This window comes from Ranitomeya imitator, chromosome 6, assembly GCF_032444005.1.
Source record: "Ranitomeya imitator isolate aRanImi1 chromosome 6, aRanImi1.pri, whole genome shotgun sequence".
In the NCBI taxonomy this organism is placed as follows: domain Eukaryota; kingdom Metazoa; phylum Chordata; class Amphibia; order Anura; family Dendrobatidae; genus Ranitomeya; species Ranitomeya imitator.
The window spans coordinates 176,519,523-176,533,134 of NC_091287.1; the positions used below are offsets into that span (position 1 = coordinate 176,519,523).

A 13,612-nucleotide genomic window follows, 5' to 3' on the forward strand; every position below is an offset into this window, starting at 1 on the left:
CTTAAAATCTACTCCTTTATGTGCAAGATTAGCAATAGGCTTAACAATCTGCGAAAAATCCCTAATAAACTTTCTGTAGTAAATCATAGAACAATTTTGCAATGTTTAAGGTCACAATGTTGAACCTAACCAATTATGGCCTTCACATTTCCAGGATCCATCTTAAATGCTTGAGCTGATACAATGATCCCAAGGAACAATATTTCTTAAGCAAAGTACATTTTTCCAATTTAGCAAACAAAGAATTTTCCCTAAGCTTTTATAAAACAAAACAGACATGTTCATACTGTGAATTCAAATCAGGGGAAAAATTAGAATGTCATCATGGTATACCACAATAAACCTTCCAATGCAATCAGAAAAGAGAAGATATCATTCATAGAGTTTGGAAAAACTGCTGGTGCATTTGTTAACCCAAAAGCCATGACAAGATTTTCAAATAGACCCTCAGACATGAAAAATGCTGTTTTCATCTCATCACCCTTCCAGTTGTGTATCAAGTTATAAAGCCCCTATAATATCTAGTTAGTTAGTAGTTAGTTAGTAAGTAAGGCCGAAAAAAGACATTTGTCCATCCAGTTCAGCCTATATTCCATCATAATAAATCCCCAGATCTACGTCCTTCTACAGAACCTAATAATTGTATGATACAATATTGTTCTGCTCCAGGAAGACATCCAGGCCTCTCTTGAACCCCTCGACTGAGTTCGCCATCACCACCTCCTCAGGCAAGCAATTCCAGATTCTCACTGCCCTAACAGTAAAGAATCCTCTTCTATGTTGGTGGAAAAACCTTCTCTCCTCCAGACGCAAAGAATGCCCCCTTGTGCCCGTCACCTTCCTTGGTATAAACAGATCCTCAGCGAGATATTTGTATTGTCCCCTTATATACTTATACATGGTTATTAGATCGCCCCTCAGTCGTCTTTTTTCTAGACTAAATAATCCTAATTTCGCTAATCTATCTGGGTATTGTAGTTCTCCCATCCCCTTTATTAATTTTGTTGCCCTCCTTTGTACTCTCTCTAGTTCCATTATATCCTTCCTGAGCACCGGTGCCCAAAACTGGACACAGTACTCCATGTGCGGTCTAACTAGGGATTTGTACAGAGGCAGTATAATGCTCTCATCATGTGTATCCAGACCTCTTTTAATGCACCCCATGATCCTGTTTGCCTTGGCAGCTGCTGCCTGGCACTGGCTGCTCCAGGTAAGTTTATCATTAACTAGGATCCCCAAGTCCTTCTCCCTGTCAGATTTACCCAGTGGTTTCCCGTTCAGTGTGTAATGGTGATATTGATTCCCTCTTCCCATGTGTATAACCTTACATTTATCATTGTTAAACCTCATCTGCCACCTTTCAGCCCAAGTTTCCAACTTATCCAGATCCATCTGTAGCAGAATACTATCTTCTCTTGTATTAACTGCTTTACATAGTTTTGTATCATCTGCAAATATCGATATTTTACTGTGTAAACCTTCTACCAGATCATTAATGAATATGTTGAAGAGAACAGGTCCCAATACCGACCCCTGCGGTACCCCACTGGTCACAGCGACCCAGTTAGAGACTATACCATTTATAACCACCCTCTGCTTTCTATCACTAAGCCAGTTACTAACCCATTTACACACATTTTCCCCCAAACCAAGCATTCTCATTTTGTGTACCAACCTCTTGTGCGGCACGGTATCAAACGCTTTGGAAAAATCGAGATATACCACGTCCAATGACTCACCGTGGTCCAGTCTATAGCTTACCTCTTCATAAAAACTGATTAGATTGGTTTGACAGGAGCGATTTCTCATAAACCCATGCTGATATGGAGTTAAACAGTTATTCTCATTGAGATAATCCAGAATAACATCCCTCAGAAACCCTTCAAATATTTTACCAACAATAGAGGTTAGACTTACTGGCCTATAATTTCCAGGTTCACTTTTAGAGCCCTTTTTGAATATTGGCACCACATTTGCTATGCGCCAGTCCTGCGGAACAGACCCTGTCGCTATAGAGTCACTAAAAATAAGAAATAATGGTTTATCTATTACATTACTTAGTTCTCTTAGTACTCGTGGGTGTATGCCATCCGGACCCGGAGATTTATCTATTTTAATCTTATTTAGCCGGTTTCGCACCTCTTCTTGGGTTAGATTGGTGACCCTTAATATAGGGTTTTCATTGTTTCTTGGGATTTCACCTAGCATTTCATTTTCCACCGTGAATACCGTGGAGAAGAAGGTGCTTAATATGTTAGCTTTTTCCTCGTCATCTACAACCATTCTTTCCTCACAATTTTTTAAGGGGCCTACATTTTCAGTTTTTATTCTTTTACTATTGATATAGTTGAAGAACAGTTTGGGATTAGTTTTACTCTCCTTAGCAATGTGCTTCTCTGTTTCCTTTTTGGCAGCTTTAATTAGTTTTTTAGATAAAGTATTTTTCTCCCTATAGTTTTTTAGAGCTTCAATGGTGCCATCCTGCTTTAGTAGTGCAAATGCTTTCTTTTTACTGTTAATTGCCTGTCTTACTTCTTTGTTTAGCCACATTGGGTTTTTCCTATTTCTAGTCCTTTTATTCCCACAAGGTATAAACCGCTTACACTGCCTATTTAGGATGTTCTTAAACATTTCCCATTTATTATCTGTATTCTTATTTCTGAGGATATTGTCCCAGTCTACCAGATTAAGGGCATCTCTAAGCTGGTCAAACTTTGCCTTCCTAAAGTTCAGTGTTTTTGTGACTCCCTGACAAGTCCCCCTAGTGAAAGACAGGTGAAACTGCACAATATTGTGGTCGCTATTTCCTAGATGTCCGACCACCTGCAGATTTGTTATTCTGTCAGGTCTATTAGATAGTATTAGGTCTAAAAGTGCTGCTCCTCTGGTTGGATTCTGCACCAATTGTGAAAGATAATTTTTCTTGGTTATTAGCAGAAACCTGTTGCCTTTATGGGTTTCACAGGTTTCTGTTTCCCAGTTAATATCCGGGTAGTTAAAGTCCCCCATAACCAGGACCTCATTATGGGTTGCAGCTTCATCTATCTGCTTTAGAAGTAGACTTTCCATGCTTTCTGTTATATTTGGGGGTTTGTAACAGACCCCAATGAGAATTTTGTTACCATTTTTCCCTCCATGAATTTCAACCCATATGGACTCGACATCCTCATTCCCTTCGCTAATATCCTCCCTTAAAGTGGACTTTAGACAAGACTTTACATAGAGACAAACCCCTCCTCCTCTCCGATTTTTACGATCCTTTCTAAACAGACTGTAACCCTGTAAGTTAACTGCCCAGTCATAGCTTTCATCTAGAAAACTATTTGGCCTTCGTAAGCTGATTACAGAGGTCAGAGATGAGTGGAAGAGACTAAGTATTCTTAATCGTAATTTTGTTTAACTCATGGAATTCGAGGTAAGGGTAAAAACCACCATTGTACTGGGGATACCATGACAGAAAGGGCCCAAAGATCAAGACATTTACCGTTCCGTAAATGTTCGTTTACATATTCTTTTATGGCGGTACGATCAGGACCCTACAAATTATACAGGTGAGCTTTAGGTAATTTAGCTTTAGGGATAAGAGTAATAGCGCAGTCATAAAGATGATGGGGAGATAATATCTTTGCCTCTTTTTCCGAGAACATATCTCAGAAGTTTTTCAGTTACCCCGGTAGATACTCCAGACTTGCAGAGCAAATTTGTACAGAACTAAGACATCTCTTATGACAGTTGGGACTCCACTTAACAATATCTTTCCGAGACCAGTCAATAACAGGATTGTGAATACGCAGCCATGGAAACCCACCTAGCAGGCAAATTATTAAAAACATAGCAGGAGATTGACTCAGAGTGTGAAGTGTTAGTACTTTAAGTTTGAATTCTACCCTTACCAGTTGGACAAGGTTATGGAGTAACTGCGTCCTGTCAATGTCAACAATTTGAATAGGTCTTTCCAACCTAACCGTCCCTAGTCCTAATCACAGGTCCATTCCTGAATCAATGAAGTTGGCACAATCAATGAAAACTACAGCTGATAATGATAGGTTTTGGAAAAGTAGTTCCACGTTCAGCAGTGCTATCTGTGGTGTAAAAAGGTACATGGAAGTCTGAGTGAGCTCCTCGACAATCACCCAGAACTAGGCGTTTTCCCGATGGCTTGTTTGCTTGAGGGCGTATAGAGCAGTCCTTGAGAAAATGCCCAGTGCGACCACAGCAGAAGGAGAGTCCAATATCGCCGACGTCTCCTCTCAATAGTCCGAAAGCTGGCAGCTTCAACTTCCATTGGTTTTGCCTCAGGTAGGCCTGATTCGGGGGAAATGACTGAAGCCTCATGTCGCTCATCACGCCTCTCCCAAGATCCATGGCCTCCTCTAAGCAACAGGATGGACTACGCAGAGTCAGAGCTTCCTTAAGTATATCCAAAGGGTCTTGACAAAACTGACACTTCAGAGCTGCTTTATTCCACAGAATTGCAGTGGACCATTCTCGGAGCTCAGTACTATAGTCCTCAGCGGTGCAGCCCTCCTGTGTCAGGTTCATGATCTATGCCTTGGCAACCAGGAATCTGTCAGGTTCGTCATAGATTAACCCTAAAATGTTAAAAAAAATCAACAGATGACCAATCTGAGTCTTGGGGGAACAGAGAAAATGCCCAAGTCTGAGGACCCCCTCACAGTAAGGACATGATTATTCTCACTCGCTAAGACTAATTTCCTAATGACTGAGCTTGCTGGATAACAAATAGCCTACAGCTCTCACTGAACCCCCTAAACAGGTCTTTCTCCCCTGAATATTGTCAGGAAAGGCCATTTTTGGTTTGGGACAAACCAACTGCACATCAGAGGATACTGACGTCACAACCACTGCTGGATCTGGAGAACTATGAGACGTTTTCATCAAACTAATTAACTGACCCTGCAACTGATTTTCTGATGATTCATCTGTGCCCGAATCGCCACCTGGTTACAGAGCGTGTGAACAGATCCATACTGGCGAAAAAGACAAATGTATGTGTCAATTGCATTGTGACGCTAGTGACTACTCACAGAACAACTGCGTGGCTGCATAACCAAGAGGTCAGAAGTCAAAAGCCAGGAGGGTATGTCATAGATAGAGGGGGTGAGAAAATGGTGTAGTCAGGTCACAGTCTGAGGTTAGAATTCCTTGAAAGAAGCAGATCACGATAAAAGGGCTAGGCAAATGCAAGGTCAAAGGCAAATCCAACGTTGAATAACAAAGATTAGAATACAAGACTAGGAGCACAAAGCACAAACACACCTTAGGCAGAAACCTAAGGCAGATATTTGTCCAAATAGCCAGGTAATTTCTCCGAACAGGAGGCACATGGATGAAGCCCCTGCTTGCCCTGACCCTGATTGGACGGCTAAACTGTCCCTCAAGACACTGACAGCTCAACACGCCCCAGCATCCCGTTGGACAGCTGAACTGTCACTCACTGTATGCAGACACATTGATAAGTGGAATCGTGACAGGAAGCTTTCGCTGTACAATTACATTTTATTGTGTTATTACTGGACTCCTATGAAGCCCAGCCACAGTTTGGGCTTCATACAGGTAGTATTTTGGCAGAAATGGGGCCTTCAGTATTCTTCCATCTACGATGATAGCACATCTACACTCTATGATCAGGCTGCAGGAGAAAACGGTTTGTGCTGGAAAGCACTGCTCCACCTGCATCTGTGAAAGAGACATGGCGGCTGATTAAATCAGTCATTATATTTGGGGGAAAGCAGGGATAAATATGCATCAAAGATTGTGAAGGGGTTAAAGAAAAGCAAAAAACCTGTTCTTACATACTTTCCCCTTATCTAGCGCTCAGTCTATGTTGCTGTCCTAGGGTCTGATATGGTCTGCAGTCTTGGCATGACACTGACAGCTCTGCACTGGCTCTGCCTGATTAAACGGCACGATCCGCTTAGACCCCCAGAGCACAGTGATTGGCTGCAGAGCAGTCGAAATGATATCAGCGCTGCTGACAATAACAGACACCAGGAGTAGTGGCGGAGAGTAAGCGCAGGATTAGGGAAGGGTTTTTAATGCCAAATTTCACCGGTTAAATCCTTTTGATACTCCATTGCAGCAAAGAGAATAAACAATTGTTGCAGCTGCTGACTTATCATGTTTCTTTAGTCTGTAATATTTATCAGATTGTTCTAAAAATTAATGAATTAATGAAGCTAAGGGACATCTTTAATCCCATAGAGTGCTTTCACATTGTGTTCAGGCACCCGTTTGTTGACCCCGTCAGAGCTTGCGACCAACTCGGTATTCAGGCGTATGCCATAGATGGTGATTGTACAAACAGAGCCAACGTGTGGTCTGTTGTGCATCATTTTCGGGCCTACTGGAGATGGACACACAGACGCAAGAATCCCAATGGCTTGCTAATATTTTACATTTTTGCCTCTCCTCTTTGCAGCAGTTATAATTTGTGTTTTTTTCATTCTTCAATGAATGAGGCTTTGTTTTATGTGGGGCAAATTGTCATAGTTTACCTCTGTTTTGGAGTACAGATAAATCAGTGTGTAATTTATGCAACTTTTCTTGAAACGCAAATATACAAAAAAAAATTCTTTTACTATATTTTTTATTGTTTAAAGTGAACCTGTCAGCTGATACTTACTGCCTAGTCCATTGGCATCATGTATCAGGCACCGGCTGTATGAACTCAGCCAGGTATATTTTTCTCTGAAACACTGCAGAGTTTTAGAGAGAAACATACTTTGCGATGGCAGAAACGTGTCTCTCCAGGTCAGCGGGCAGGTAGAAACCACTGGGGATGGAACCTCCTGTCCGGCTAGTCTAGAGCGCTACTCGCTCCCTGCTCTGAAATGCTGCGGCATTCCCTGCTTGGTCCCTGTTGTAAAATTCTGCTCGGTCCCTGCTGTGTAACACTGCTTGGTCCCCACTGAAATCCTGCAGCATTTCAAAGCTACACATACCTCTGACTGATTTCGACCAGCCAGTGCCTGATACGTGCTGGACAGATATCTGGCTGGATAGATACCTAATATTTGTCGTTTTTTTGTTCTATGCATGTAATACATAGCAACAGATACAGACATGATTTACATCAGTCTGTCGTACCTAGCTTTGGGTACACACATTATTTGCATCAATCTTTATCATGTAGCAGTGAATATCACATCACTTCACATCAATCTATATTACGTTGCATTCTAGCTGTTTCCTTTTTTGTCTCTTTTATGCAGATGTTGCAATTGGAGCGCCAAAGGAGGATGAATTTTTAGGCGCTGTCTATATATTTCATGGTGATGCAGATGGCATTGTCCCTCAATATTCAATGGTTGGTGTATTATGTTGTCTTTTAAAAAAAAACTTCACAAAAGCGTGAAATATACCTTGTCAGACATTTTTGCCACATGTCAGTGGCTCCTTTGGGGCTTCCGTCTGAAGTACTGAAATATGGGATCTACTTAGAACTCCTGATGGTGCCATTCACTTTAAATGAGGCAGACGGCACGTCGTGCACAAAAAGTTCTACCGTCCTTAATCAATTAATTTTAAATCAATAAATCTTAGAATAAAAGTCTACAATTGGATGTGTTTAAAAAATGTCCCTGTGCTGAAATAATCTTATACATGTGCCCCTGTGTAATGGCCGTGTCTGACCATGCAGGAACATGGTCTGGTCATGCCTCCTGGGCAGGGGAGGAAGCAAAAGAGTATACAGACAGGACAGCACGGGATCACAGCTGATTCTTTCTTTGAAGTAAAACAAGTTTTTAAACAAGCAGGGAAAAACATTTTCCTTTCTGAAACCAGCAGGGGTAATCTCATGCTGTACTGTCTGTTTACTCTTTTGCTTCCTCCCCTGCCCAGGAGGCATGACCAGACCATGTTCATGCACGGTCAGACACGGCCATTACACAGTACACAGCAGGGGCACATGTAGAAGATTATCTCAGCACAGGAACATTTTTTTACCACATCTAGTTGTTAAACTTATTTTTATTCTATGATCTGTTGATTAAAGTGTACCTTGTTCTTGGGAAAACAGCTTTAAGTCCAAGTCTTCATTTATTTCCAGTACAACTAAAAGAGTAAAGTAACATTTCTTTAATAAAACCTCATACTAATATTGCTTTTAATCTTCTTAGCGAATATCGGGAAGAAAACTCAACCCAACTCTGAAGATGTTTGGGCAGTCCATTTCTGGAGGCATTGATATGGACAAGAATGGTTATGTAGGTACGTTTAAAAGCTGCAGCGTCTTTTAGATAAAAGGTATTCAGGACACGGTCATTTTATAACTGTCCGACAATAACCGTTGTGTAAAGGCTTTTGTTCTACAATGACGCATAAGAACAAACATCTTCGAGGTTTGACATTATATCATGAACCATTGCTATAGAAAGGATAGAAAATTCTCATTTTTTCTTGTAGAGGTGTTTTTATGTTTTTACTTTGCTGGTGCTGGTATATGAGCTCTGTAGAATCAGGCGTTCACTTACTGCCTGAGTTTAGGAGCAAGTCATTGACTATTACCCTGAATTCCAAGCTGACATGTTGTTTGTCTTTCTTTTGACAGTATTAACACACACTTCAGTTTCTTTGCTCCATTTACAGACAGATAACCTTTTCACTTCTTAGCGTGCCACTTTGGAGTTTGATGGCTGCCATATAATTGGGGAGAAGCACAAAGTTTATGGTTTCTTGGTGTAATACCTGACACACAGGATGCTGAACAGCTGCGATTGTCCTAGACCTGAACATGTATACAACTGGTGTCCATTTTTCTCTAGCACTGTATGGAGCCACTTCTCATCTACCTTTGCTGCACAGCTGTTTAATATTACATTAGTATGACCTGGGATAATACACCATATACATATGTCACAAAACTATCCGTACTCAGCTGGTAAAGGAGCCTGGAAACTTTTCATTCCTCCCTGGTATTTATAAGCTGTGCCACACAAGAATGTTTCTGCTAACATGAAGACAATGGATTACCCGTCAGCTAGAAATTACACACTGAGATGAATAAAAGCAGTGGGTTGTACTATTAACAAGTGTTCACTAAACTCAAAGCCATCAGAGAATACCTATCACACATATGCCTGATGTGGTGTAGTAGGCTTCAGCTTTATGGTTGCCATCGCTCGCTCTAGTAATAAATATGCTAAGTATTGATACTATTTTTTTTGGTTAGTAAGTATACCTGGCGTTTAGTAAAAACTTTACTGTACGTCTCGAAAGCTCTGAAGTTAGACTCCAGAATGTCTCTCAGATCCATCAATAAATGATTGCTTTCTTCCAAATCTGGAATTGGATTTCACCCATTTTAGGATATGTTCACATTTTTGGCTTAAAAATACACATTAATCCAGCTTCTAACATACACATGGGTTTGATTCAGTTTTCTAAGAGAACATATTTTTTCCACTGATGTTATGTAATTACAAGTGATGAGCGTGTATGCTCGTTACTCGAGTTTCTCCGAGCATGCTCGGGTGGTCTTCAAGTATTTCGCCGTGCTCGGAGATTTAGTTTATGTCCACGCAGCTGCATGATTTGTGGCTGCTAGACAGCCAGAGTACATGTGGGGATTCCCTGTTTGTTAGGCAATTCACTCTTTGTTTCATTGCAGCCATTTTAGTAGAAATTTTTGCAAATTTATTGAAAAAGAAAAGCTAAAATATCACATGGTCATAAGTATTCAGACCCATTTGCTCATTACTGAGTAGAAGCATCCTTTTGAGCTAGTACAGCCACGAGTGTTCTTGTGAATGATGCAACAAGTTTTACACACGTGGATTTGGGGATCTTCTGCCATTCTTCCTTGCAGATCCTCTCCAGTTCTGTCAGGTAGGATGATGAATGTTGGTGGACAGCCATTTTAAGGTCTCTGCAGAGATGCTCTATTGGGTTTAGGTCAGGGCTCTGGCTGGGCCAGTCAAGAATGGTCACAAAGTTGTTCTGAAGCTACTCCTTTGTTATTTTAGCTGTTTGCTTAGGATCATTGTCTTGTTAGAATGTGAATCTTTGGTGAAGTCTGAGGTCCAGAGCACTCTGGAAGAGTTTTTCATCCAGGATACCTCTGTACTTGGCCTCATTCATGTTTCAATGGCAACCAGTCATCCTGTCCCTGCAGCTGAAAAACACCTTCATAGCATGATGGTGCAACCATCATGTTTCACTGTTTGGATTGTATTGGGCAGGTGATGAGCACATACCACTTAGAATTATCACCAAATGTAACGCCGCAGGGAGGCGAGCACTAGGAGTGGACCTTCTGGACCATGGAACAGACCTACCCCTGGGCTAGCTGGCCTAGTGGAGACCGGCCCCTATACAGGGATCGTCAGGCGCAAGCCCAGAGGTCACTGGAACCACGGTATCCGATACCAAGAGGGGCGGCTCAAGCAGTGGACAGGGACCAGAACTGAGTGAGGAAGGGGGATCCAGAGGTGCAGGAACCGGGAGCACAGATACTAGGAAACCAGACAGGAGTGAAATGGACACCAGGAGCAGATGTCTGAACGGGACTATTGGAAGACTGAAATGGAGGCAGCTGTGAAAAGAGAAGGCATAACATGGGAAGGGGATCATGCAGACAGGGCAGTATACTGGGGTACTGGTATATAGAGAAAAGGAAGAGTTACTAAGACTTGAGCGTGCGGTAGCAGGCAGGGCAGCTCAAGTGTACATGGATAGCAGTGAGGGCGCGGGCGCACGAGGCAGCAGGTGCAGGCCAAGGTTACTGAGCGGTTGGCAAATAAATAACCAGGTACCTCCCCTTAGAGGAGGTGTCCAAAAAAAAAAACATGATTTACCCGGATTAGCTGCCGGGATTTACTGAGCAGAGGCGCCCAGAGGCATAAATTACTGAAGTAATGCATGGGTGCCCTTTAAGGGACCCAGCGCATGCGCAGACACCGGGAAGAGCTTGCGAGTGGAAGCCAAGGAGAGAAACTTCGGGACCGAGCAGAGACAGTGCGCCAGGACCCAGGAGAGAAGCCAGAGGGACCAAAACCCACAGCGAGAGGGCAGACCATGGCAGACCCGGTAAGTGAACAGGAAGCAGGCACAGCGGCGGTGACACCAAAGAGGCCTATCTTTGTCTCATCAAACCAGAGAATCTTATTACTCATAGTCTGGGAGTCCTTTGTGTGTTTTTTAGCAAACTCTATGCGGACCTTCATATGTCTTGCACTGAGGAGAGACTTCCATTGGGCCACTCTGCCATAAAGGCCCGACTGGTGGAGTGATAGTTGACTTTGTGGAACTTTCTCCCAGCTCCCTACTGCATCTCTGGAGCTCAGCGACAGTGATCTTGGGGCTCTTCTTTACCTCTCTCACCAAGGCTCTTCTCCTACGATTGCTCGATTTGGCTGAATGGCCAGGTCTAGGAAAACTTCTGGTGGTCCCAAACTTCGTCCATTTAAGGATTATGGAGGCCACTGTGCGCTTAGGAATCTTGAATACTGCAGAAATTCTGTTGTAACCTTGGCCAGATCTGTGCCTTGCCACAATACTGTCTCTGAGGTCCTTGGTCAGTTCCTTTGACCTCATGATTCTCATTTGGCCTGACATGCACTGTGAGCTGTGAGGTCTTATATAGACAGGTGTGTGCCTTTCCAAATCAAGTCCTATCAGTTTAATTAAACACAGCTGGACTCCAATGAAGGAGTAGAACCATGTCAAGGAGAAGCTCAAGGTAATGGACAGCATGTAACTTAAATATAAGTGTCTGAGCAAAGGGTCTGAATACTTATGACCATGTGATATTTCAGTTTTCTTTTTTAATAAATATGCAAAAATCTCTATATTTCTGTTTTTTTTTTTTGTCAGGATGGGGTGCAGAGTGTACATTAATGAAAAGAAAATTGACTTTTTTGAATTTACCAAATGGCTGCAATGAAACAAAGAGTGAAAAATTTAAGGGGTCTGAATACTTTCCGTACCCACTGTATAAGGAGAGAGTTATCACTCAAGGGGAGCGGGCAGGGAGAAGCCGCCGGGGACCCGCTTGTCCTACTGGTCTCCAGCGTGGCTCGGTCCCCGGCGGCTTTTAAAATGTGGTTTTATTTGAAACTCCTCAGTGTTTCAGAGTTAAACATATGTGGCTGAAATAGTACAGCCAGTGTCTGATACATGTTACTCATGGACCAGGCAACATGTACAGCTGTCAGGTTCCCATTAAGAATCCTCAATAGTTAACTTTTAATGACGCTGAAAAGATGATGACAAATCATAAGCAGACTACATATACTATATGGACAGAAGTATTGAGTCACACCTCTTCATCACTGAATTCCGTTTTGTTCAGTCCCATTGCCCGCAGTCTGCATTTACAAATATATGTAAAAGAATGAGTTGTAATCAGATGATACTGGTCCAACATCAGTGTCTGACCTCACAACTATTCTTATGGATGAATGGAAAAAAATCCTGCAGTCATCCTCCATATTCTTGTAGAAATCCTCCCCAGAAGAATGTAACTGTCATAGCTGTAAAGGGGGGACTGACTCCATATCAACGTCTATAGATTTAGAGTGGGATGTCACAAACACTTGTGTAGGTGTGATGTGTAGGTGTCTCAGTACTTGTAGTGTAGGTACTTCATCAGGCAAAGCTTACCACGATATGTGAACACACCAGGACATAGAAGTAGGAGCACGTTCCTTCATTGATGTAGAAAGAAGAGATCTTCTAGTTTCCTAATGTGCCATACGCTATGGATGATAATAAGCTCAGGCAGCACTTTCCGTTGCCCAGTGCTCTCTTGTTTGGTGTAGATTTAGTCTGTTCCCCATTGGTGTATGTGATGCTTGTTATAAACCCTGCTTGGACATTATGGCTCAGGATGGCGGTGACGTACCCCCTACTGCTGACCTTATAACTCCATTTAGATGAACACGGATTGCTAGGGGACTAATGAGCTACTTAGCTGCCTTACAAGGTTAAGTCACTTTGACTTTTCTCATTTACAGTAGCCATTACTTATATCTGATCATTTGTGTTTTTGTTTTCAGATGTGACTATCGGGGCTTTTATGTCAGACAGTGTGGTGCTACTAAGGTGAGAAGAAATCTTTCATACAGAAATATGAAAATACATATGGACTCATAAATCACTAATAATTAATTGCATTGCTATAGTTTTGGGATTCATGACATTGCATTTAGCTCATGTACTGCCAAGACGTTTCTTTTTATTAGCAGATATGCAATGACAATTGGTCTGCTTGACGATAATTTAGCTCAGGTCAGGGAGGTTTACATCAATCAAAATCAGTGTAGACTCGATGTTCATAAACCATGGAATTTATTAAGATCGGGGGTCAATGTGGTAACATGACAGACTTTCAAAGAAATCTCTTGGCTCATAATACTCCTTGCTCACTGTTCCATTCAGGTCTGGGCCTAAAGCCGGCCATACACCTTACATGGGTGTTGGCTGCATGTTGCTTTGGTCGATCATTTGGCCGGCAGGCATCGCAGCCAGCTCTTTGATACAGAGGAGCATTCTCTTGGCTCAGTGCTCCTGCCGACTGACACATCGGCCAGCTGCTTATGTCAGGGAGAACAATGTGATCAGCAGTCCGAAATCGGGCATGCACGAC

At 42.3% G+C, this 13,612-nt stretch overlaps 1 protein-coding gene across 1 annotated transcript in view; it reads left to right on the plus strand.

Moving 5' to 3' along the window:
* Window positions 1–13,612, plus strand: part of ITGA9 (integrin subunit alpha 9) — a 720,867-nt gene that overhangs the window by 257,200 nt on the left and 450,055 nt on the right. Inside the window, exons 11-13 of the mRNA XM_069730329.1 lie at window positions 7,236–7,330; window positions 8,145–8,235; window positions 13,023–13,068. Of these exons, the coding sequence (XP_069586430.1) occupies window positions 7,236–7,330; window positions 8,145–8,235; window positions 13,023–13,068 (232 nt within the window). The remainder of the gene's footprint in view (window positions 1–7,235; window positions 7,331–8,144; window positions 8,236–13,022; window positions 13,069–13,612) is intronic.